The sequence below is a fragment of the Lampetra planeri genome, chromosome 24 (genome assembly GCF_965212315.1).
Source record: "Lampetra planeri chromosome 24, kcLamPlan1.2.h2, whole genome shotgun sequence".
Taxonomy (NCBI): Eukaryota; Metazoa; Chordata; class Hyperoartia; order Petromyzontiformes; family Petromyzontidae; genus Lampetra; species Lampetra planeri.
In genome coordinates, this window is record NC_136130.1 from 1,294,043 (window position 1) to 1,320,097 (window position 26,055).

The following is a 26,055-nucleotide window of genomic DNA, read 5'->3' on the forward strand; positions in this document are numbered from 1 at the left end:
CAAAAACAAATCCTGTGATAGCGAAGGCGGGGAAGGGGACTGCGGACATAGGTCCTGTATTGGATCGAGTGTTCTCCAGCGACCAAGGGGAAGAGAAGACAAGGCCAGATGGCGGGAGACTGGTAGGCAGATCTGAGGTCGCTGTTGTGCAGCAGCACTCGCTGTTGTGCAGCAGCACTCGCAGCTGCGGGGATTGACGGAGGGTATAACGCGTTGGAAATGGAGTGCGATGGTGGCATCAACGAGCTTAGGCCATGATCACATCCCAACGCGTGGGCGTCTCCATTAAGCGCGCAGTCGTTTTTCACCGACCCAACGCGGCGGCTACAGTCCACAATTTATTGGTTGCAACGTCCCCAGACCACAGCTGAGCGTTGCCATAGCGGAACGCGGCCCCCACGTGGTCGGCACGTGCGCGTGACAATCCCATCCACAAATCCCTTCCGGGGTCGTCGGCGCAGCCGCCGGGGTCAGAGGCGGCCGCTTCCGGCTCGAGGCGGCGATGGCGAACCGGACGGTTAAGGACGCGCACAGCATCCGCGGCACCAACCCGCAGTACCTGGTGGAGAAGATCATCCGCACGCGCATCTACGAGTCCAAGTACTGGAAGGAGGAATGCTTCGCGCTCACGGGTGAGGAGCGCGGCGCGCGTTTGACCGTAGCCGGAGCCTCGCTCCTTCCGCGCGCGCCCCGACGCCGCCTGCGGAGTTGCAATGGCGACACGCGGCGGCGGCCTCTGTGCCTCTGTGCCTGGGTGCCTCTGTGCCTGGGTGCCTCTGTGCCTGGGTGCCTCTGTGCCTGGGTGCCTCTGTGCCTGGGTGCCTCTGTGCCTGGGTGCCTCTGTGCCTGGGTGCCTCTGTGCCTGGGTGCCTCTGTGCCTGGGTGCCTCTGTGCCTGGGTGCCTCTGTGCCTGGGTGCCTCTGTGCCTGGGTGCCTCTGTGCCTGGGTGCCTCTGTGCCTGGGTGCCTCTGTGCCTGGGTGCCTCTGTGCCTGGGTGCCTCTGTGCCTGGGTGCCTCTGTGCCTGGGTGCCTCTGTGCCTGGGTGCCTCTGTGCCTGGGTGCCTCTGTGCCTGGGTGCCTCTGTGCCTGGGTGCCTCTGTGCCTGGGTGCCTCTGTGCCTGGGTGCCTCTGTGCCTGGGTGCCTCTGTGCCTGGGTGCCTCTGTGCCTGGGTGCCTCTGTGCCTGGGTGCCTCTGTGCCTGGGTGCCTCTGTGCCTGGGTGCCTCTGTGCCTGGGTGCCTCTGTGCCTGGGTGCCTCTGTGCCTGGGTGCCTCTGTGCCTGGGTGCCTCTGTGCCTGGGTGCCTCTGTGCCTGGGTGCCTCTGTGCCTGGGTGCCTCTGTGCCTGGGTGCCTCTGTGCCTGGGTGCCTCTGTGCCTGGGTGCCTCTGTGCCTGGGTGCCTCTGTGCCTGGGTGCCTCTGTGCCTGGGTGCCTCTGTGCCTGGGTGCCTCTGTGCCTGGGTGCCTCTGTGCCTGGGTGCCTCTGTGCCTGGGTGCCTCTGTGCCTGGGTGCCTCTGTGCCTGGGTGCCTCTGTGCCTGGGTGCCTCTGTGCCTGGGTGCCTCTGTGCCTGGGTGCCTCTGTGCCTGGGTGCCTCTGTGCCTGGGTGCCTCTGTGCCTGGGTGCCTCTGTGCCTGGGTGCCTCTGTGCCTGGGTGCCTCTGTGCCTGGGTGCCTCTGTGCCTGGGTGCCTCTGTGCCTGGGTGCCTCTGTGCCTGGGTGCCTCTGTGCCTGGGTGCCTCTGTGCCTGGGTGCCTCTGTGCCTGGGTGCCTCTGTGCCTGGGTGCCTCTGTGCCTGGGTGCCTCTGTGCCTGGGTGCCTCTGTGCCTGGGTGCCTCTGTGCCTGGGTGCCTCGGTGCCTGGGTGCCTCGGTGCCTCTGTGCCTCTGTGCCTGGGTGCCTCGGTGCCTGGGTGCCTCTGTGCCTCTGTGCCTGGGTGCCTCGGTGCCTGGGTGCCTCTGTGCCTGGGTGCCTCTGTGCCTCTGTGCCTGGGTGCCTCTGTGCCTGGGTGCCTCTGTGCCTGGGTGCCTCTGTGCCTGGGTGCCTCTGTGCCTGGGTGCCTCTGTGCCTGGGTGCCTCTGTGCCTGGGTGCCTCTGTGCCTGGGTGCCTCTGTGCCTGGGTGCCTCTGTGCCTGGGTGCCTCTGTGCCTGGGTGCCTCTGTGCCTGGGTGCCTGGCTGCCTCTGTGCGTTGGGTGCGTTACGAACTTTGCGCACTGGCGAAACGTCGCTTAGGGCCCAACATAGGGTGACGAATAAAAATGAACCGGTCCTGGACCTCACCCCTCGATCGACTCGGCCTTAAATGAGTACTGTAGCAGGTGCGATTTGTAAATATCCCCGCTGAGTGGGGAGACAAAGGCGGCCGGGCCGTGGTGCTGGCCACCCACCCCCTCGTGTGCCGTGCCGGCCTTGAAAGGTGCTCGCCAACAGCATTCGCCCCCAACAGGTTGTTGAGGCATCGTTGCTCTGTGTGCGTGTGTTGTGTTTCTGCTGCGTGTATTCACCCTGGTTGCGCCTCCGCGTGTGTCCCGGCAGCCGAGCTGGTGGTGGACAAGGCGATGGAGCTGCGTTTCGTGGGCGGAGTGTACGGGGGAAACATCAAGCCCACTCCCTTTCTGTGCCTGGTGCTCAAGATGTTGCAGATCCAGCCAGAGAAAGACATCGTGGTTGAGTTCATCCGAAACGAGGACTTCAAGTGAGACATCGCAACAAGTTAACCGTGTAGCGAGGAGCCATAAGAGCAGATGGTGGGAGACTCGGGGCAGATCTGAGGTCTCTGTGTGAGTCTATGGGTCTCCATGTTGGTTATCTATGTGGTCCAAGACCAGATTAGCGGTTAGCGCGCTGCGCTAAAAACCCGGCGAGCCGAGTTCGATTCCCGCTCTCGACCAACAACGGCAGTGACAATTATCTGACCCCGTCCTGGGCCTCCCATAGGTCGACTCAGTCTAAAATGAGTACCTGATGCAGTGTGTAAACATCGCCCACTGGGGAGGCAAAGGCGGCCGGGCGTGGTGCTAGCCATCTACCCCCACGTGTCCCGTGCCGGCCTTAAGAGGTGCTCGCTAACATCACTTGCCCCAACAGTCTGTTAAGGCTATATGGGGGATCTTTCCCTTGTCTAAGACCATATAGCGGGAGGCTGTCAGGGAAGATCTAGCAGCAGCTGTAGGATCTGGCGGAGGGTGGTGGGTGTGGTGGCATCAGCGGCATTGGCCATGATGACAATATTGATCTTGAAGTGCATTTTTTGCGCCTCGCTGCACATTTGGAAACATTGCTCGACTTAGTTTATCGACGAAAGAACAAAGTCTAAACGTCGTGTCCTCTCACCGCTTAGCCTTTCCGCTTATTCCCCTTGCACTGCTCCACCTTGCAATTTCCTCCCTTTCGTTTCTCTCCCCCCTAAGCTCTTACAACAATAATAATAATAACCTTGCTAAATTCAAGAAACTGTGTTAACTATTTATCTATTGTAACTTTAATAAGTGCTGTTTATTACTGGCCGCTTAACATGTGCTCGGCAACAGTTTATATAAAAAAAGCTTCCTAAAATAATTTGTAAATTTAAATGTGTCGCACAGGTATGTGAGGCTTCTGGGAGCCATGTACATGCGGCTGACTGGAACCCCCATGGACTGCTACAAGTATTTGGAGCCACTCTACAACGATTACAGGAAGATCAAACGACAGGCACGGAGCGGTGGTGGGTTTCTCCAACTTGTGGTCAATACAACGTGAAGCAGGAACAGCGTATTTAATTCATAATACATTTTTTGGGTCAGTTCGCCACGTGAGTAAAATGTGTGTCGTACTCTTCCACCCAACGCAGTCGATTAATAAAAGTTGTCACGCCATGAACAAACGTGTCGGTTTATTACTGCTTAAAGCAGCACATTGGTAGTGTCAGAGAGTGATTTCATAACATTTAACAACTGGGTACGGATGTTTCGCTGGTAGTTACAACCGGCATCATCAGTCGCCAGAATTGTAAAAAATGTCCTCCAGTCTTGGGCTTTAAATAGGTGGTGTGATGTCTTTAATGTGCACCCACAAGGGAGCGATCTGACACAAAAATCAATGATAAATCATAATGTTTGTCATGAAAGCCTACATGTTAAGTTTAGCACTTTGAAAGTTGTAAGTCAACGTGTTGTATTTTACCAAGATGATTATAGACCTGGGGAAAGAGACGATGGGAGGGAAATCTAAATTGGAGCAGTGGGATGGTAAGAAGCAGAAAGAGAAGAAGCATTGTGACCTGCAGTCCAGCAGTTGAACACAGTATTGATGAAACAAATTGGCCATTGAGTCCTCGACATTGGTGGAGGAATCAATAAGTGAAGTTCATGGGAACAGTAACCGTGGTAGCGATAAAATAATGAGTGACAGGGAGGCGGCTGACTCCCGGTGAGCGAGTGACTGGAGTGAATTCGTAAGCACTGGATCATCAGTCGCCCTGAATACTTTACTATGAAAACTATCAAGTGGAGAGAGGTAGGAACTGTGTGCTACTTACTCTTAGGTTTTTTCGGTAAAGTCACGTAGGTAAAAAAAAAAATGTGTGCTAGATCTCAGATATGGCACACCACATTTACAACTTCAGCTTAATGTGTGCTCTGTATGGCAGCATTAATAAATGTTCGAATGTGGAATTGACACCACTGGCTCAGGGCTGTTAACAAGAGATGGGCATTGTTTAATGTGTGGACCACATGTTGGGAACCACTGCCTCTACCCTGTGATGTAACCTTGTCATGTTTGTGCTCCCACAGAATTTGAAATGATCCATGTGGATGAATTCATCGATGAGCTGCTGAGAGAGGAGCGGGTTTGCGACATTATTCTGCCCAGGCTGCAGGTAAGGACGGCTGTGTGTTCCGAGTGTCTTGCAAATTGCATGTGAAGTTCAGTGACCTGGTCCCTAGCATTTTTGACTGCAGATTATCTGTCCTCTTGTCTGGAAAGGGAAACAATTGTGCAAAGTTTCTTAAACCACACCCCCCCCACTCGCTCGTTGATTGGCAGGTTGTGTGGTGGGGTAAAGTGTGGGTACACCTACCTCATGTTTCATTGCTGTACATTGATTTGTTTTGCATTTGTTATTTTGGTGACACTGGTCACTCTTGCAAATGAGTCTCTTCCTGTTTGCTTCAATTTCTCACCTGAATAACATCTGGTAATGCAACAGCTTTTGTTGTGCAAGCCTTACTGCTGATGAGACCCAAAATGTGTAAGCTGGTCCGGAGTTTGCTTACTTAATAAATACTGCTCGATAATGTTGGTCTGGAAAGTCAATAGGCTGATCTAATGTTTGTATTTATTTGGTGAAACAAAATAAACTTGAAATCTCCCAAGAAGTCTGCCCAGTCTGGAAAGAGTAGGCCAAAGTATCCTCTGGAAGGCACAGGTAATTGCAGGGCTGCACTTCGACCTTTTTATGTTATGTTCACATTCTTAAAAATTATATATGAAAACATAAAGGTGTAATAACTCATACTGTTTGGGTCTTTCGGTAAAGTCACGTAGATAGAAAAATAATAAAAAATCACGACGTTTCGATCGCAACACAAGCAATCGTCTTCAGGTGAAACAATACAGCAGGAGAACTGCTGAGGCAGGAGAAATTTCGCGGGAGAGCTGCTGCAGCAAGAGGTTATATAGGTTTGAGAAGGGTGCAACCCAAGTGGGCAAAGCTAGAGATGGAATTTGCATGTAAATGTAAGATCGGAGAGCCTGATTTTCCTCACGACTACCAAAAGACACAAAGTATGAATTCCTGCAGTCACGAAAGCTTTAAGTCAAAATGTAATAACTCAATGAGGCAATAATTATACATGCTTCCAAACTGTTCAGAGTTTTCCTCAGGGTAGTTATCACGTTGTTAACTGTGGTATTAACAGTTAACAATGGCATTTTGACACCAATTATCCTTTCAGAAAAAAAGGATCATGTGGAATGTTTAGCAACTTTTTTTAAGATTAACATCATCATTGCTATGAGAAAAGGCCCATGCTATATGCAATTTGTTTTTTTTATAAACACGGGAACAGTAACCATGGTAGTAGCAATAGAAGAGTGAAAAGGAGGCAACTTACCGCCGGCGAGCGAGTGACCGGAGAATCTAGATTTGAAGCTTTCGTGACTGCAAGGATTCATACTCTTAGTTTTTTTCGGTAAAGTCACGTAGGGTAAAACAATTAATAAAATATATAAAAATGTCTCCTCACAAATAACTCTCGCTACAGTTATTTTGCTGTGCCTTTTTACACCTAATGAGGGAGGCTTGTGTTGCCTCCGAAACGTCGTGATTTAATTTAGTTTTCATTTATTTTATTTTATTAATTGCTTTACCTACGTGACTTTACCGAAAAAACCAAAGAGAATGACCGGAGAGTGTTGCATCATCACTGCCCTTGTAAGGAAAACATTAAATACCTACTCTTGGCATTGTGTGTGGTAGATTTGTATGCTTGTTGTCATCTTCCTATATATAAATGTCAATTTTTGTCTGTCTGTCTATCTGTCTGTGTGTTCACGTGCTTGCGAGGGATTTGGCTCTCAAAAAACGGCGGGGTTTACGTAAAAAAATTGCCAGGTACCACGCCGTAAGCCCCGCGGTTGGCAAGCGCTATTCCTTTTCACGTCCGTCACCTTAAAATTAGTTTCATTAGCAATTTTGTGCGATTTTTAGTTATTTATTTATGTAGTTTTGCCGCCCGCCGCGGGACAAAGCACGCAATTGCGCATGCGCGAAACGCTGACAGGAGTTTCCCCTAGCAACGCACACATGATCGCTAAAAAATTTCATTCGCGTTAACAATGCTTAAAAAATATACACACAACGCTGAGGTTCATTCTTCACAGTCTTATGTCCCCCCCCCCAACCCAATGCATGCAGTTACTGATATAAAGTCCGTAGATATTAATATTATAGCACTTCCATAGCATTAATGCAGCGCGGGTGGGGAGAGCGGCCCAGCCCCCAGCCTGGCAATGTGTCACCTCCTCCGGCTGGGAAATCTAGGCGAAACAGCAGGCTCTGCACGGGACTAGGCCTCACCACGGCAATGTAAAGTACAATTTTATTTAATCTTTTGCTAAGAACTCAGGTTCATTGTTTACTATTATGAAACGAATATTCCATTATTAGGTTGCTAAAAAATATTTCCCTTTTTAGGTGTGTTTTTATGATGCTGTGACGGTGTACTGCCAGTCTGTGCTGTGGCCAGCTGCCTGCTGTTAATGTCCGTGCACTCGGACTCTATTATCTACACTGCTAATTTAATTTTTGCCCATTATGAGTATATGCCAGTCTATAATCAGTTGCCTGCATTTTTACCTCACTCAGTGTACTGCCCAGCCATTCATGTCGACTGTATCCTGCTTTTTCAGCTGCTGACCGTATTGCCAGTTTTTTATGTCGACTGTAGCAATGCATATGTCATTGAGTCGGCGTACTGGCAGTCTATAATCTAGACTGTAGCCTGCTTCTCAACTTACCTGTGCGTACTGCTGCTCTTTAATGTAGACTTATTTCACCTTATTTCTTCAATGCATTTCTCTTGTGGTGGTGGTGGTGGTGGTACAGAAGCGGTTTGTGCTGGAGGTGGTGGAGGAGCTGGAGGTGCGGGTGAGCGCCCTGGAAGAGGATCTGGATGGAGGAGAATCTAGTGATGAAGATGAAGATGATGAAGACCACCATGAAGCTAAGAGGGTGTGCCCCGCTCACTGCACTACACACTGCAGCACACACACACGAAAAAACCCTAGCACAGGCAGAACATTCATGACGACTGCGTGGAGTTTGTCTGGTCTCTCCCCACCCCCCCCCCCCCCCCGTGTTCTGCATGGGATTCCTCCGGGTTCTCTAGTTTCCTCCTATAGCTAAAGAAATCCACAATGTAACTGGTATTGTCCAAACATCCCAATTATGAAATTTACTTGCAAATTTTTCAATTGGGAAAACACACAGCAGCAACACGACCCTACGCAAACTTGTGACGACCCTCCGTGAGGCTTTCCTGGGTAAACAAGCACAATAATACGTGCTATCAACTCTTGAAGGATTATGAGTCAACCCCCAAACCAAGGATTTGACATCGCAAAACTTCGGATTGCTCGCTGCTCGCTGCAGCGCCGAGCTAGCTGCTTGGCGGGTTGCACCGAGGCGTTGACGCTCACTCCGACGTGTGGCAGGTGGAGGTGGCCCCGCTGCAAGACGTGGAGCGCCGGAAACACCGCGACGCCGAGCGGCCACGACGCACGCCCTCGCCGCGGTTCCGCCGCAGCAAGACCCCTCCACGCAGGTCGCGTGCTGCCCCTACTCTGCACACCCAAACAGGCCACACGCTCTCTCTAATACAGACCCATATAGGTACATGCTCGCTCAAATACAGACCAACATAGGCCACTCTCACTCCAATACAGATCCACATAGGCCACTCTCACTCAAATACAGACCCACAAAGGCCACTCTCACTCAAATACAGACCCACATGGGCCACTCTCACTGCCAACACAGCCGTGTACACGCTCATCGGTTTATGAACTGTCTGTCCACTACAGTTGCCGCCGTTAGCCACCAGCCGGCGCTATTACACTACACGTGTCATTGTGTTTTCAATGCGTATGCGTGTCTGTAGTTAGGGTATGTGTGGGTGTCTTGTGTGTTGGGTGTGGGTGTATACATGCCATTTCATGTTTGCTGTGTGTGTCGATTGAATGTTATTTATAGCACGCATCTCTACATGCTATATTTTACATCATGACCATGATGTTTCTGAATCATAGAAGGTAGTATGTTATAGCAGAAAGTGTACCCTCAATTTCTATTCTTCAAAAATACTGGTGAGAGCTCAGAACTATGGCTGTGTGTCCTTGGTGTATCGATTCATGAAATATCCATATGTGGTGCATTCGTGGCTTGTTGCTCATCAGAGCAGATGTTGGGATTGTGTGGAATTGCATTTGCATGAGTGCTTACACAGAGTACGATGTGTATTTTTGTTTGATTTCAGACGGAGCAGATCACCAAAGAGGAGAAGGTACGTCTCTGTGTGGGCTGCTGCTTGGTGATGTGTCTGCTTCCCGTGGTCTCATGACTGCGTGTAGCGCGAGAGGTAGCATGTGGAGGCCCGATTACTGGAGACAGGGAGTAGAGCGGTCTCCATGAGTCCGGTAACCAAGGGAGAGAGAAGACCTAAGGTCAGATGGTGGGAGAGACTGTTAGAGCAGATCTGGGGCGGTGATCCAGCGGGAGCGCATTCTCCGCTTGTTGCAGAGCTAACGCTGTTCGAATCTGGCAGACTGCCCAGGTTAATACTGCGGTATGCTTTAACCGTAAAAATATTTCACGTCGTATACTTCACAGTAGATCTTTAAGATCACGTGATGCCATTCTAAAATAGACCATTGTGTGCTGCCGTAACGGTTGAAATTTTCCAAATTCGACAATCACACTGAAGATTACTGAATTGGCAACACGGAAATCATGGCCCCCTACTGACAGGCTTAATCCCGCTTTCAGGTTACGTGTCGAGTTGCACAGGGACAAGCTGCCATTAGCTGGTTCCCGAGGCTAAAACGCTGCTTTCTGGGATGTTTTGTTCCGTTATGGGTGCATTCTAAATGCAATAATTATTATTTGAATTATTACTATCGTGGAGGTCACTGTATCTACTGTGCAGCAGGTGAGGGATCTGGTGGAGGGTAGAAAGCATTCGCAATGAGGTCTTCTTGGTATGGTTGATGTTGATGTAGCGCAACAACTATAATTTTACATTGAGGTGGTTAAGCCAGATAATTGTCAGGAGTAGCGGAGAGGATCATGACTGTGATGCTCCCTCCTCCGTATTTGTGAATCGACCAGAGTAGTTCTATGTTCCATGGTTTTGTTCTGTGCGACCACAGTCGCACACCGGAGAGTTTAACATGTTACACGTGTGCATCAAGTATCTGCATCTGCCATGGTTTGTGCGTATTAGGTTTAGGGTTGTAGCCCATATGGTTCGTGGACGATCGAAGCAAGGGAGCTTCTGTGTGGAGTCTGCAATGAGGTATTTGTCGCAGTGGGGTGTGGTGGCATCCACAGCTTTGGCCACGATGACGTACGTTGATCTTGAGTGAAAAGCGGGATCAGGAGAGCAGGCTGCTGCGTGGTTTTGTTGTTGTTGCGATGACGGTGAAGCGGATTTGTTCCCGTGCCGTCCCCGCAGTTTGTCCCCCCGGCGCGAACGGCACCGCAGCAAGAGCCCCCCCCGGCGGCACCGATCGCGTGAGAGGGAACGGCGTCACCGGTCAAAGTCGCCCGGTTCGTCCGCCCCCACTCGCACCACTCCTCGCGCGCACACACTCTTTGATTAGTGGCCACATCACGCATGTGTGTGTGTGGGTCTGGCAGTTGTTGCTTGTAAATATCAGTTTTTTTGGAAGCCTTTGAAATGTCGTTGCCCTGACATTTACGTTAAGTTAAACTTCCCGGGATATGATTATAAGAAGAGTGCCGGTGTCACGGTCCAAATTTTAAAATAACAAGGCAAACTACTCGATTGGTAAAAACCCAGAGATTGTTGCCCCCTACCGTGAAAACTGAGCAGAGGGCCCTCATGAAAAATCGTATTGAGACTCGGTGAGGCTTTTGTGTGTAAACAAGCGGAAGAAATAACACTAGTAATTACTTAATTTTTTAATTTTTTAGAACTTTCGTGACTGCAGGAATTATTATTTGTTTCTTTCGGTTAAGTCACGTCTAAAGATAAAATAATAAATTAAATTAAATAATAGAATACGACGTTTCGATTGCAACACAAGCAATCATCATCAGGTATAATGAAATAGCGACATAAAATCTAACCAGAAAACTATAGACAGACATATTAGCAGACAGATATCACCAAGATACATAGAGAGAGCAACACAGGTAACAGAGAGAGGTGGTCGTCTCTGTGGGGTGACCTTAAATAGACAGAGGAGGGCGGACGCAGAGAGAGGGAGGGGGGTTAGAGAAAAAATTAGCATATCAATGAGTGGACAACAAAACGTGGTGCTGCAAGTGCGATGACACGGCAAGCAAGCCTGAAAATCAGGAGAAGGACACACTAAAATTAAATAACCTAGTAAAATATCGAAATGTAATGTAATACAACACAGAGGGTCGGTCAACACACAATTAACGCATAGCCTGGTTGATTACGTATTTCAAAGATTGCTAAGTTAGAATTTAAGTGTGAACATTCCAAAGAAAGGACACAGGCAGAGAGAGCAAGTAGTCAGAGAGAGAGAAAAAAAGAAGATAAGTTTAAAACTTCCCCGTAGAAGTGGTTCAATCTTAATTTTTTAGAACTTTCGTGACTGCAGGAATTATTATTTCTCTAACCCCCCTCCCTCTCTCTGCGTCCGCCCTCCTCTGTGTCTATTTAAGGTCACCCCACAGAGACGACCACCTCTCTCTGTTACCTGTGTTGCTCTCTCTATGTATCTTGGTGATATCTGTCTGCTAATATGTCTGTCTATAGTTTTCTGGTTAGATTTTATGTCGCTATTTCATTATACCTGATGATGATTGCTTGTGTTGCAATCGAAACGTCGTATTCTATTATTTAATTTAATTTATTATTTTATCTTTAGACGTGACTTAACCGAAAGAAACAAATAATAATTCCTGCAGTCACGAAAGTTCTAAAAAATTAAGATTGAACCACTTCTACGGGGAAGTTTTAAACTTATCTTCTTTTTTTCTCTCTCTCTGACTACTTGCTCTCTCTGCCTGTGTCCTTTCTTTGGAATGTTCACACTTAAATTCTAACTTAGCAATCTTTGAAATACGTAATCAACCAGGCTATGCGTTAATTGTGTGTTGACCGACCCTCTGTGTTGTATTACATTACATTTCGATATTTTACTAGGTTATTTAATTTTAGTGTGTCCTTCTCCTGATTTTCAGGCTTGCTTGCCGTGTCATCGCACTTGCAGCACCACGTTTTGTTGTCCACTCATTGATATGCTAATTTTTTCTCTAACCCCCCTCCCTCTCTCTGCGTCCGCCCTCCTCTGTCTATTTAAGGTCACCCCACAGAGACGACCACCTCTCTCTGTTACCTGTGTTGCTCTCTCTATGTATCTTGGTGATATCTGTCTGCTAATATGTCTGTCTATAGTTTTCTGGTTAGATTTTATGTCGCTATTTCATTATACCTGATGATGATTGCTTGTGTTGCAATCGAAACGTCGTATTCTATTATTTAATTTAATTTATTATTTTATCTTTAGACGTGACTTAACCGAAAGAAACAAATAATAATTCCTGCAGTCACGAAAGTTCTAAAAAATTAAGATTGAACCACTTCTACGGGGAAGTTTTAAACTTATCTTCTTTTTTTCTCTCTCTCTGACTACTTGCTCTCTCTGCCTGTGTCCTTTCTTTGGAATGTTCACACTTAAATTCTAACTTAGCAATCTTTGAAATACGTAATCAACCAGGCTATGCGTTAATTGTGTGTTGACCGACCCTCTGTGTTGTATTACATTACATTTCGATATTTTACTAGGTTATTTAATTTTAGTGTGTCCTCCTGATTTTCAGGCTTGCTTGCCGTGTCATCGCACTTGCAGTACCACGTTTTGTTGTCCACTCATTGATATGCTAATTTTTTCTCTAACCCCCCTCCCTCTCTCTGCGTCCGCCCTCCTCTGTCTATTTAAGGTCACCCCACAGAGACGACCACCTCTCTCTGTTACCTGTGTTGCTCTCTCTATGTATCTTGGTGATATCTGTCTGCTAATATGTCTGTCTATAGTTTTCTGGTTAGATTTTATGTCGCTATTTCATTATACCTGATGATGATTGCTTGTGTTGCAATCGAAACGTCGTATTCTATTATTTAATTTAATTTATTATTTTATCTTTAGACGTGACTTAACCGAAAGAAACAAATAATAATTCCTGCAGTCACGAAAGTTCTAAAAAATTAAGATTGAACCACTTCTACGGGGAAGTTTTAAACTTATCTTCTTTTTTTCTCTCTCTGACTACTTGCTCTCTCTGCCTGTGTCCTTTCTTTGGAATGTTCACACTTAAATTCTAACTTAGCAATCTTTGAAATACGTAATCAACCAGGCTATGCGTTAATTGTGTGTTGACCGACCCTCTGTGTTGTATTACATTACATTTCGATATTTTACTAGGTTATTTAATTTTAGTGTGTCCTTCTCCTGATTTTCAGGCTTGCTTGCCGTGTCATCGCACTTGCAGCACCACGTTTTGTTGTCCACTCATTGATATGCTAATTTTTTCTCTAACCCCCCTCCCTCTGTCTGCGTCCGCCCTCCTCTGTCTATTTAAGGTCACCCCACAGAGACGACCACCTCTCTCTGTTACCTGTGTGGCTCTCTCTATGTATCTTGGTGATATCTGTCTGCTAATATGTCTGTCTATAGTTTTCTGGTTAGATTTTATGTCGCTATTTCATTATACCTGATGATGATTGCTTGTGTTGCAATCGAAACGTCGTATTCTATTATTTAATTTAATTTATTATTTTATCTTTAGACGTGACTTAACCGAAAGAAACAAATAATAGTAATTACTTGTTTTTTTTCCATTGACAAATTGAATACATTATTGTAGTGTATGTTAATGATGGTAGCGCTGTCAAATAATGGTGAATACTGAGCCTTGAGAGATTCAGAAGAAGTAATGTTTTATATCCTGCAGCTGACATTATCCACAGGACAACAACCACCATTCATTTTGCCACATAGTGGTATTTATTTGAACTTAACCTTCCGATTGCGAGCCACTCTGTCTACCGCTGATCCACTTGGCCAGGTTTATTATTATTAAGGAACACCTACAATAATGTAATAATGTTGCCATAAACACATTACAATCGCTGCACTTTTGGTCTGATATGACTCCACTTATATTGTTTGTTCCGTTGTTCCTATGCCAGGTCAACATCGCAGCCACCGCCACCGTAGCCACTCGCGCTCACCAGATCGGTGAGGCCTTTTCTCATGTGCTGTGTGACACCGTCAAGTCTGAAAATTAAACGTCAAAGTACTTTCACCAGCCGTTTTGCTACAGTGATGCGCGTTGTGTGTGTGGCGCTGCAGGTCCAAGAGAAAGAGCAAGCGCAGTCACAAGGGGGAGTGACATCGCAACGTCTGTGCTGGGTGCGAGAATCCAGTGCTGGGGGCGGTTCAAGAGACAGACTGCCTGCTGCCCCAGAGTTTTTGGTTTCTCAGCGGTTTTCACGCTGCATTCAACTTACTAACGATTGCATAAAGTGGCACACATGGTTTCATTACAAGTAACTGTCGTACAAAAGCATACGTAGAATGTTTTAAGTGTTTTTTTGTACCTTTCTGACAATGCGGTGAATCGTAATAAACATTTGGATCAACGTGTATGTAGTGAATTTGTCTATTACATCTATCTGAAAGTGTAAAAAGCAGTGAGTTTAATGCAAATCACTGTCCAACATTGCTTAATCTGCAAGTGTGCTTTGGTGCATGTTTAGATTTTAGTTCGTCACTTAATGAATGGAACCTGTCACAATGTAGAATATTTTTGCTTTAAAATTGTGCTTCATAAATAATTTTTTTTACAAAATTAAAATAATGTGATACATTTTAATCCTGTGTGTGAGTTGTCTACAAATTCTGGTAGGATTTGTACAGTTTGTATTCATCCTAACAATGAGCAAGCAAATGGTAATTGACTAAATCTTGTTTAATAAAAAAAGTTAACTGAGTAATGGGTCCCTTAACTTTTTGTTTTAACAGTTTGATAAAATGTGAAGAGCCAGCCACTAGTCTCCACGTCTCTGCTGTATAAACATAACCTGTGTTGCCGGAATATTTCATATCTAGCCCTGGCTGTCTTGAGGGTCGTATTTTACTCCACTTTTTTCCCTTGAAAACCTCGGCCAGTCTCTAAACTTTCCAGAAGCGTCTTGCCAGCTTTTCGCAGCGTCGGGCGATATTGCAATGTGTTGCTCAATTCGAATTTATGCCAAGATGCCGACGCATAATGGCCTGCTACTCTTCTTCTTGGAATGGCATAACGGGAAGGGGCACGTGGCGAGAAAGGATTTATGGGACGATGGCCAAGATAATAATGGAAGTGGCAGTTGAAGGAATGAGGACATTTGCTGAGAAAATGGAGCGATGAAATCAGTTGTGTGCACAGATGCTGTGTCCGTTACAGGCAGATCTTGCTTAGCGTGACGCCGTAGAATGCTGATTTGTTATTGCGCTCTGCCCTGGACAATTTTCTTTTACGATATCTAAACTGCTTGCCAGTGACAACACGCAGCAGCATCGGCGAAGGAAATGTACTCGCCCCTGTCATTCGCTCAGCCAATGAGAGCGACATATGCTCTTAAGCCGCCCCCACCACCTGCGATTCGATTATCACGACTCGTGAAAACGATACCATTTTTGAGGAATCGGTGTTTTTTTTTCAATGGTAGGAAAGTGCGTTTAGCCAGGCGATAACTCAGGAGACCAGGGATAGAGTCGCCAGCTCCAAAAAAAACCTCACCACAGACATTTAGACTGAGGGCATCATGAGGCCCCTTCGTTGAGCTATGTGGCCAGGTCGCTTCTGAAAAAGAGCTATATGGCTCAATGGGCCTTGCCTGGTAAAATAATGTGTTTGTTCAAATTAAACAAGTTCAGAACCATGAATATAAGAGATGCAGGAGAGTTGAAGACATCAGCAGGGGTTGTCATCTGGGTCAACTTTCCAATACCATGGGAATTTCCACCATTGGCTCGGCTATAAACAGATGACCACAGCCTCGTGCTCATTTGAGCAGGAAACAGCTGCTCAAGTGTGCAGTGGGGGGGGGCGTTGTGATGCTCCATGGCTAATGATGTTGATGATGGAGCAAGGAGGTGGAGATTGAGCGAGCAGGAGCCAGGCTTTGTGATGCCCTCTGTGGACACCAGGTGGCAGCAGCAGCAGCCCGAAGAGTCGCGCTGCCCCGGGTCAGAGCGAGGGGTCTCGTGTTTGTGTCTGCGAGACTCGAAGGGGACCTTGGACACTTCGGGCATCTTGGTAGTCCAGGGGACCATGTCGGCCTTCAGTAGCGACACGAGCGAGGCGCTGCTCCGAGGCGGTAAGGGGGGGCAGGCGGCGGCTCTGGCGCCTCCGACGGCCCCGGAGGAGCTGCGCCGCGTGTTCGAGATGGAGCGCAGCGCGGCCTTCGTGCGACTCCACAGCCTGCGCACGGTAGCCGCGGGGGCGATGTGGGGTGGTGGTGGTGGTGGCGGGTGATGTTTGGTGGGTAACGCGGTGATGTGGATGCTGCGGCGAGGGTGGTGGGAGAGGAGAGCTGTAGGGAGGTGGAGTTCGTGCGGTGCGGGTGACTGAATTAGAGGTGACGAAGCGAGGGTGATGTGTGGGGATGACCACGTGGCGGGTGAGATGTGTGTTATGGTGTGGTGAGGTGGTGACGAGGTGTGGTGGGCAACGTGGTCAGGCTGACGAGGTGTGATGTGGTGGATGACGAGGTGGGGGTGACGAGGTGTGATGTGGTGTGGAGGGTGACGAGGTGTGGTGACTAGGTGGGTAACGTGGTGACGATGCAGGTTGCGCTGCAGTTCCCGGACGCAATGTTGGGGGACGCGGCGCGGGTGGTGTGGGCGCTGGAGGAGGAGAGCGGCGCGCTCTGCTTCGTCCTCGGCGACTCCACCTACGGCAGGTGCCGTCACTCAGCTGCACTGTACACGCACTGCGCACACTAAATAGTTGCACTGGACAAAGAACCGTCCCTAGGGTCACGGCGAATCGGGGCCCCGGGCCCCGCGCTTTGGGGGGCCCCGCGAGCTTTGGTATGGGGACCTCCAGGCGACGCTTTTCTACCCTCCACTGTTGTTGGAGGACGACTGCCTCAGTGCACAGTAGCAGCGTCCTCCACTAGCCTCCTCCATAGAGGCCGATCTTGACACTGCTGGTACCAATCATCGGCAAGTCCACTCAGCTTCACATCCTCCCATACCGCATGAGTACATCTCTTCTCCAGCCCATGCTTGGGCATCCGGTTGCTGGGCATGCGGGTTACATGATCCACCCAACGCAACCTTGCCTGCCGGACGACCTCACTGATGGGAATGTGTCCAGATCTTTCAAGGATTTGTGAGTTCACAACCCAGAATGGATCGTAGACAGGCCAGCCTGAAAGTTTCAAACCGGCGTCCATGTTCCATTAGAGGGGTCCACATTTCGCAAGCAAAGAGCAGGGATAGCTTGACTGTGACTTCGTGTGGAGTGACAGCAATAGGCAGTCACATAAATGTGTAATGCGGGCGTAAATGGCCTCGCGGATATGACGTCACGGGGGGAGGGGTTAGGTCACGTGAGAGAGAGGGGTGAGGTCTTAAGGGAGAGAAACCGGAAGAGACGAGAGAGAGTTGGGCATAGAGACAGAGAGAGGCCACGCAGGGCGGAGGTTGGAGAGTGGCGAGATCGCCACACAGTAAGACTCGGCACCGTCGGCCAGCGGTGACCGAGCACGGAGGAACGGGGAGCAGCGGTGGAGCTGCAGTGAGAGCAGCCGGAGGACTGTACAAGGGGAACCTGCAGCGGAGCTGCATCGGAGTGGAGAAAGGCTACGGGAGCGACGGCAGCTGTCGAGCTGCCAAGCGGGGAGGCTCTGAGCGAGGGCCGTGTGGGACAAGTGTAAAGAACCCAATAAAGGACAACGGAGACAGACGCAGTGAAAGAGTCCTTTATTACAAATGTATTATGTTCCTCGACTGATTCGCAGTAAGATCTTTGCCGCCAAACTGGAACTTGTCATAAGCACACTACCTAAGTATGGGAACTTCTCAATTTTATCCACAACTGTGCCACCTATCATCGGAAGTTGAAGGGTTGGCGTGTATGATGACAAAATACTCAAGCAGTTTGTTTTTGAAGGGCTGATGGTAAGTGGCAAGCTCTAGGTTCAACAGTAGTCTCCAACTCCTCAGAGAGACAACACCAATTACCAGATCATCAGCATCCATTACATGGTTGACCGCCATCACTTGATCACACCCACACACACTACATAACACCACACACTCTGCAAACTAAATATATAATACTGATACGCAAATTACGTTATTTCCCCCCCCTTTGATTACTTATTTGAATTTTCCTATGACACTACTTACTCTCGGCCTCATTCACCGTTCCTGACAGCGCCGTGGCTGACGCCGTACAGTGTGAACGCGTCATACGAGCGCAGGTGGTGGAGCGATTCTGTAGTTCCCCTGCCTCATGCCGAGCGTCGTCTCCCCCGGCAGCTGCTGCGTGGACGAGGTGGCGGCTCAGCACGCCGGGGCAGAGGGCCTCATCCACTATGGCCACGCCTGCCTCAGCCCCGCGCGCCTCCTCCCCGTGCTGCGCGTGTTTGGCCGCCGGGAGTGCGACGCGTCGCGGTGCCTCGCGGCGTTCCGCGGCGTCTTCCCGTCCACGGCGCAGCGGGTGGTGGTGCTGGCCGACGTGCAGTACGAGCACACCCTGGGTAGGCCTCGCCTCTGGCGTCCTGTCATCGGTGATCGCGGCCTGGCCCTCTCAGGTCATAAGTCAAAGCGATTTTCTGCTCCAAATGAGCATTGAGTGCGAGCCTCCAATTAACATCCCTGCGCTGGTGATGAAATCCGTATTCATCTGGCAGGGGACAAGTTTGTCCATAGGACAACCGTCGTTGACTTTCCCACGGAAGTGGCACTCATATTATCAACTCTGGAGGGATGGTTTATTGGACATCTGTGAGAAAGAGCTTCATAGCTTATCGGATTCCTGTCTAAATACATTTTCTGATTCTGATATGCTGGATCACTCCCAACCAGAATTTAAACTGGCAACCTTCTGATTGTGAGTCACTCGCTGTACCATCGAGCCGCCCGGCTAGTATTATTAAGGGACGCCTACAATCATAAGCCTCACTGAGCCTCAACACTTTTTTTCAAGAGGGCCCTGACAAGGTTTGCAGTAGGGGGTGATGAATCGCTACGTGTATCCCAAGCAAGTAATTTGCAGCATAATTTTGTTTTCAAATTTGACATTTTGAACATGATTCTATAACACGGGATCTCTAAAGTTTGTTTTTGCTGAACCAGATGAGAACTCAAGAGATCAAGGGTAGTCTCAGTTGCAAGAGTGACCTGAGTTACCAAAATGACAAAAGTGAAATAAAAGAAAGCATTGAAGCAAATAGAAACAAGAACAAAAAAAAGGAGCATCACATGAGAAATGGAAAATATATTGAAATGCAACATTAGGAATTCAACAGATATAGGGTGACTTTAGTTCAATAGTGATTTGTAAATAGACCAGGATACAAGAAATCAGATGTAGTTGCAGGTTAAGTTATCATAAGGAATCGATAGTTCAGTATGAATTTGTGATTCAGATGGTGCGAGAGTAACAGGATAGAGTTGAGGCGATGGGTTTCCAGATGTTGGGGGCATTCAGAGAATGAGAACCACGTGCGTTCTGTGTCCTTTGTACAATGCACTTTAGTGCTGTGGGGCACCTTAAGATTTTGAGGGTTTAGGTCCTGAATTAACACTGCATCGGTAAGGACTGAGTGTGTATGCGTTAACGATGACCTTGGCCCAATGAATCTCCATTTAAGTTGAAAGAGGTGATATTGGAGGAAATGTTATTTAATTCGATGCATGGATGATTCCATTACAAGGGGAGAGATAGGTGGTGCGTGAAAACAGCAGCAACAAAGACAAAGGCAAAAAAACCCATAAGTATTGCAAAGACCGAGAACAGAGTCCTTCAGGATTATTGTACAACTAGATCACACTGGTGAGTGAAGTAGTTTGTTTTCCCCCCAACTGGACATCTGTGAAAAATATCTTTATAGCTTATTGGATTGTACATATGTTGAACTTCTTTCACACCGTATGTAGCCAACCGCGCTAATTGGAGGTGCGAATTCCTCCAGTATAAATAAAAATTATGATTCTCTATACATACATTGGTATATCGGCAGGTCACTTGTGGGTGGATTTTGTAACAAAGAGTAAGGTGAAATAAAAGATAAGAGTTTCAGAAATACAAAGTCAGTTGCAGAGGTTGATTTGTATCTGATGTCAGCATAGTCTATGAGAGGCATGGAGGCAGCAGCTCCCATATGTTTCTATGTAGAAGATGAATAACAGAATTTGTTTATATACAAAGTCCCCTTTATATTAAAATTATTAAAAATTTGCATCGTGAGGTTTAAAGTTGAGATGGGAATCGAGCCAAATCTCAAGATATTTTTACGAGGAAACATTTTCAGTTGTTGTGCTGCGGAGAGTGGTGATGGAGAAAGCGCGATGTCTCCGGCTGTCAGAGTTGGGGCTCATAACGGTCAAACATTGTCTTGTGTTAGCGTTCAGTTGGGGATTCAAAGCTATCCAGTTGTTTTGCATGGTTGTATAAAGTCCTCTTGTAATTGTGGTTGTGCATTATTTAGTGAAAATCCTGGGGTATTGAGAATAAAGTGGAACTGTAGAAAGAGATAGATTGATACTATATAATTTATATAGTTGAGAATAGAATGGAAGCATGCACAGAACCCCATGGAACATATTTGCAAGCGAAGCAGATGGCACCTAGTATTTTATTGTCAATACACTTGTAGTATTAGCCAGGGTGGTCTTCCGGATTTGAACCACGATCCGCTAAAACTAGCGGGGAATGCGTACCGTTCGCATGATGTCGACGCCCAAATGTCTTAACTTTATTCTGCTAAGGAGTGGCATTTTTATGCAATTTTATTTTACGTTCTCATCTGTCCTATTGTTGACGTATATGTTTTTATAAACAGTGGATTAAATAGGTAAAGACGCAGCCCTGAAATTACTTGATAACACCAATGCTGGCAGAAGAATATCCACTTGAGTGAACGCTAAAGAGTATTTGGCCTACTCTTCCACGCTGACCAGACGTGTTGGAAGAGGTAGGCATACCCACACTTTCCCCCATGGCACCAACTGTAGAACTGAATTATACTGCTGGGTGCACAGATGTCAGAGGGTTTAATAAACTTGCCGCATTGTTTAAATTGCTGCGCTGGATAAGGAATAGAACCAGCAATCTCTCGATTCTAAGTCTAGTGTGCCAACCGTTAAACCACGACAGCCTTAAATATTGAGTATCAATGCAATTGCTGTTTAAACTTCATAACTGACCATGTTTGCAAAATGATCCGTGTGCCATATTAATAGTCAACGTGTGTTCATACAGATGATCTGGAGAACATCCTTGGTCCAGAGTACCCTCATGTGCGGTTTGCTCGAGTCGAGTCTCAACCTGCGGATCAAACCCCGGAAGACGTGCCGCCGGCTGAGAACCCGTGTCGCACGGACGGCACCGAGCGTGCATTTGGCCGCCTGCTGCTGGTGGAAGCTGGCTCTCGGCTGGAGGATTACAGCGTTTTCTACATTGGCAGGGAGAGCATCACCCTGACTAATTTCATGATGAGCTGGAGCAATTGTGAGTTTTTTACGTACGACCCAGAGAGCGGAGAAAGCCAGAGGGCTTCGGCCAACACAAGCCGCCTGGTGAAGCGGAGGTACTACCTGGTGGAGCGGGCAAGAGACGCCGGCTTCGTCGGGATTTTGGTGGGCACCCTGGGCGTCGCTGGATTTTTGGAAATCATCGAGCAGCTTAAGCGTGCGTTGGCACGCGCTGGCAAGCGCTGGCAGGTGTTCGTCGTGGGCAAGCCCAACCCCGCCAAGCTCGCCAACTTTCCAGAGATAGACGTGTTCGTTCTGGTCGCGTGCCCCGAGAACTCGTTGCTGGACTGCGCGGAATTTTACCAGCCGATAGTGACACCCTTTGAAATGGAGGTGGCCTGCAACCGGCAGCGCCCGTGGACTGGAAGCTTCGTCTCAGACTTCAGGGAGCTGCTCCCAGGTTTGATGCCATTTTAGACTCGTAGGCCGGTAGTTGTGAAGACACGTGATGCGTTTTAGATGTGGTGTAGCCGTTTTGTGTTTTGCCAGATGTTGAGTCAGACATTCACTTTTGTTCCAGTCTTGTAATTGGAATATATTTCTACATATTTGTGATTTTGGCCTGGTTTTTTTGACAGCTTGGACAACTACATCAACTGACCTGAAGAATTACAAAATAAATAAGCATGTAAAATGCTTTCTTGTCATATCTCCACGTAACAATGCAAGGATTTTTTTGCCCATCTCATTGGCCACATGGCTTTCAGGAAGTGCATAATTTCAGGAGATATTGGTTTGATACAAGCAACCTCTTGACCAGTTCTGAAATCTAGTGTCTCAAGCAATGCTGGTGAACTGCCAGATGTTGATATGCAAGGAACCTCTCTTGTTCGACATGGGACCTAGTTTGACGAAAAACTATATTATACAAATCAGAAAACAATCACGCTACGATTATGCATATCATTTGTTGACTATGCAAAGGAACATGACTTAATTATAATTAATACAGTCATGTAATCTCTTGACAAAGCGACGCCTAAATAAAAACAGTATGTGGGTCTGAACGTCACAGACATTTTACGACAAATAACTTCTGCTTGCAGGTTACCCACATCACGTGCCACTGCCAGAATCGCAAGAGGAGGAGGAGGGAACGGAGGGAGACGTGTCTCTAATCACTGGAGCAATAAGGTGTCAATCGCGGGGGGTAGAGAACCCCACGGACGTGGGACCCACCGATGCCCTGCTCGTCCGAGGTCACAACCTGCAAGTGGCGTCCAGCCAATCGGCAGGTACAATTCTGCACAAATGAAAAATGCAGATACAGTGGTACCTCGGTATACGTCGTTAATTCGTTCCAGAAGGTAGGACTTATACCGAAAATGACGTATACCAAACGAATTTTTTCCATAAGAAATCTAGGGAAAGGAAATAATCCATTCCAGAGTATAACAAATTATATTTTATATGGCATATTATACATTAATGGGGTTGTATAAAATAATTTAGACACTACTTATCACTAAAATGCATACACAAATTAAAATACATGCATAAATAAATTCAAATAAATTGAAATAAAAATATAATTTAACATCACTTTACCTTACTGAGAGGAGTTGATAGCCTATTAGGATGGTGGTGAGGAAGGGGAGGAGGAGGAGATGTTATTTTTTGGAAGGAGAGTCCCCTTCCATTAAAACTTCAGGAAGGTGAAATTCTGGGTTTTTTTCTCTTTCTCTTGTCTGTCTTTTTTCTTGACTTGGACCTGGTTGAGGCTCACCAGGTTTGAGTTTTACTAAAAACTTGTCCATTGAAGTTTGTTTTTGCCTTTATATAAGAATGTTCCTGAAGTATGACATTGTCTGGTCATTCCACACAATACTGTTCCGGCTTGTTAGAGCTTGTTAGAGCTTGTTAGAGCCGTAACAGTATTGTGTACGCGGGTACTGTACACGGTGACTCATCCCGACCCATACAAGTTCTAGCAAGCGCGTTGTATCCCAAGCAAGACGTCGTATCCCAAGACATTTTTTTCTCGTCAAAACACAACGTATATCAACTTCGATGTATTCCAAAGCGGTCGTATACCGAGGTATGACTGTATGGGAAATATTTTATCTTGCTGCTCCAGGAGGGATTTTGTTGGTCGTGATAGCTACCCCACTGCTACCTCTTGTCCTCACCCACCACTACTGCTGCTGCTGTGTCTGATTATTTCTTCAGTAATGAAGGTTCTTTGACTGACTGTGTGTGCGGTGCGCAGCTGGTTACCTGGCTGCCCGTGACTGGCAGGGCCTGGACCCGCGTCTTGGTCAGACGCGCGTGTCGTGTGTACAGCAGGGGCGCCGGGGTGTCGCCATCGCGTACGAAGACGAACACAAGAGCGCAGCGACGTAGCAGCACGCGCCACGATGAGGCGGTGTCCGCCATGGCGTGACAGCGTGCACCACGATGTAGCGGCTCGCACCACGACATGGCAGCGTGTGCCACGACTACATGAGACGCACCCTGCCCTCGCCGCACGACAACGTCAAATGTGCCACTGCCTTGGAAAGCAACATTTTACACATCCCATCAGCGACGCGGCCTGCTGGGAGGGCATAATGTGTATGCATAAAAACGTACTTTTATTTTGCATGCGGACGGGCGGATTTGTGAAGACGGTGTATAGTCTGCTCTCTTGAAGCTGAAATGCTCATAAAATATTGCAGGGTTGTTGCAATGGCAGTAAACATAAACGATTAATTTTTTTAATCGTGAAACTAAATCGCCTAATTAAATTGTTTTCAAAGATGAAAACTTTCGTAATTTTGCGTGGAATAAAGCGATGCTGAACACAAAGCTAATGTGCGATGTACTTTTGAGGCAGTCCTGTATAAATTGTACATTAAAAAGTAAGATCCCTTACACACCCATGCAATTATCTTCTAGAAAAACAACCCTAATCTATTTATGCTAAATATGCAATTTAATTTAACGAAAATATACATGTAAATATTGGTATTCATTTTACATTCTATAAAAATGGCATATCTTTGAAAAATTTGGTAAATTATTGATGAACGGTATTCCACTTAAAATTTAGATTGGACCTCCCCTAGATCCACTCAGCCTTAGATGAGTGCCTGATGCATGGTGTGTAAACATCAGCATGGGCGAGACAAAGGTGGTTGACAATTGTTCTGGCCACAACTCTTCTCAATTGCTGACCTGGCCTTCATAGGTGCTTGCTGACCATACTTGCCTCTACAGCCTGTGTACACACATGCGCTGATTTCATTACTTCAACTTCCTGTTGGACTTCTCCTGGGATGCTTTCCATTCCCTGGCCCAAGCCCACTTACAGAAAAGAGAAGTGTTACTGTCTCTATGCCTCTTTGTCTCTGTCTTCGTGTCGACGTAATTATGTCTGTTTTCTGCCTGTATCTGTCTCTGCTTCTCTGTACTGTATGTGTCTGTCACGGGCGAGCCTACCATAAACCTGGGACTCGCAGCTTCTCATATCTCGCTTGCATGTTCCCACGACCCCTTCATTCTTTAATTTCTAAGAAGAGCCACTCCTGGTTGACTGTTTTCTGCCCTGAGTGGAGGACTGTCTATCCCTCATGGTGAGTGGAGACAGAACCAGTCCACCAGACGTATTCCATAGAGGTCCGGTCAGTACCGGTCCAGCTCCCAACTGAGGAATGGCAGCCTCTCCTCTGCAGTGAGCAGTGAGTATTCGGCTATTCTATGTGTCCAGCTGCAGTGGATTCCTATTTTGACTTAAAACTTTCGTGACTACAGGAATTCATATTCTAGATTCTTTCGGTGAAGTCACGTAGATATATATATATATTTTTAATAAATTGAAAATAAAAGCAAAAACCCCACGACGTTTTGATCACAACACAAGCGGTCTTCATCAGATGGAGAGAAAAGAGGGGGCAAGCCTCCAAATGTAACTGCTTATGCGGGTTCCAAAGTGAGTGGGCAGGAGACGAAAGCTGCGCAAGCAAAACGAGCTGCGCAAGCGACACGCTAATGCAGGAGCAAAACAATGGGGGAGTTGGGAGGAGGTGAGCTTGTGTAGCGCAAACAGCATGGGCGGGGCAGCCAGTCAGCCAGCGCTAATGTAGGAGCAGACTGGAGGGGGAGGAAGGGGGGCAGAGACAGGGGGAGAGAGAGGAGGGGCAGAGATAGGGGGGGAGGGGGGTAGAGATGGGGGGGGGGCATTGCACCTCGCTACACACATCCACACTGCTGACGGTAGAGGTTGACAAGAAAACAAATCAAGCCATAACCCAAAATGGTTGATGACATCTGAGTTTAAAAACCGTCGTCTCGGTTGAAATTGTGTCTGTATATATGGATGGTTTTGTGAACGAATCTTTGTTGATAGCCAGTCGGCTTGCAAAGTACCATTGTCTTAGAGAGATATATTTCATGGGAGCCGATCGAATTAAAGTAATGATCAGCCACAGCAGAAGTATTGGTCCTGCCGTGTTTCAGATCTTCCTTATGTTCATGAACGCAGTCCGAGACATGTCGCTTAGTTTCCCCAATGTAACTGCTGCCGCAGATACAGCTTAGTTTGTAGACGCCGGGATATTGCA

At 47.5% G+C, this 26,055-nt stretch overlaps 2 protein-coding genes across 2 annotated transcripts; both read left to right on the forward strand.

Annotated features, from left to right (window-relative positions):
• Positions 1–440: 440 nt before the first annotated feature.
• PRPF38A (pre-mRNA processing factor 38A) lies at positions 441–14,404 on the forward strand. Its single transcript, XM_078605378.1, has 10 exons — positions 441–632; positions 2,531–2,690; positions 3,580–3,701; positions 4,771–4,856; positions 7,587–7,712; positions 8,195–8,304; positions 9,016–9,042; positions 10,213–10,307; positions 13,948–13,996; positions 14,111–14,404. The coding sequence occupies exons 1-10, from the start codon at positions 503–505 to the stop codon at positions 14,148–14,150; spliced, it is 945 nt and encodes a 314-aa protein (XP_078461504.1). The 5' UTR covers positions 441–502; the 3' UTR covers positions 14,151–14,404.
• Positions 14,405–14,801: 397 nt separating this feature from the next.
• On the forward strand, positions 14,802–24,301 carry DPH2 (diphthamide biosynthesis 2). The gene is made up of 6 exons (XM_078605377.1): positions 14,802–16,235; positions 16,595–16,707; positions 18,296–18,516; positions 21,243–21,914; positions 22,561–22,749; positions 23,724–24,301. The coding sequence occupies exons 1-6, from the start codon at positions 15,867–15,869 to the stop codon at positions 23,855–23,857; spliced, it is 1,698 nt and encodes a 565-aa protein (XP_078461503.1). The 5' UTR covers positions 14,802–15,866; the 3' UTR covers positions 23,858–24,301.
• Positions 24,302–26,055: the final 1,754 nt, after the last annotated feature.

Excerpts from the sequence above, each read along its gene's own strand:
- PRPF38A (XM_078605378.1), top strand. The coding sequence starts at position 503 with ATGGCGAACCGGACGGTTAAGGACGCGCACAGCATCCGCGGCACCAAC. Across the intron at positions 3,702-4,770 it reads ACGACAGGCACGGAGCGGTG|AATTTGAAATGATCCATGTG; the intron begins GTGGGTTTCTCC and ends GTGCTCCCACAG. Across the intron at positions 10,308-13,947 it reads TCACCGGTCAAAGTCGCCCG|GTCAACATCGCAGCCACCGC; the intron begins GTTCGTCCGCCC and ends TTCCTATGCCAG.
- DPH2 (XM_078605377.1), top strand. The coding sequence starts at position 15,867 with ATGGCTAATGATGTTGATGATGGAGCAAGGAGGTGGAGATTGAGCGAG. Across the intron at positions 16,708-18,295 it reads GGCGACTCCACCTACGGCAG|CTGCTGCGTGGACGAGGTGG; the intron begins GTGCCGTCACTC and ends CTCCCCCGGCAG. Across the intron at positions 21,915-22,560 it reads CTTCAGGGAGCTGCTCCCAG|GTTACCCACATCACGTGCCA; the intron begins GTTTGATGCCAT and ends TTCTGCTTGCAG.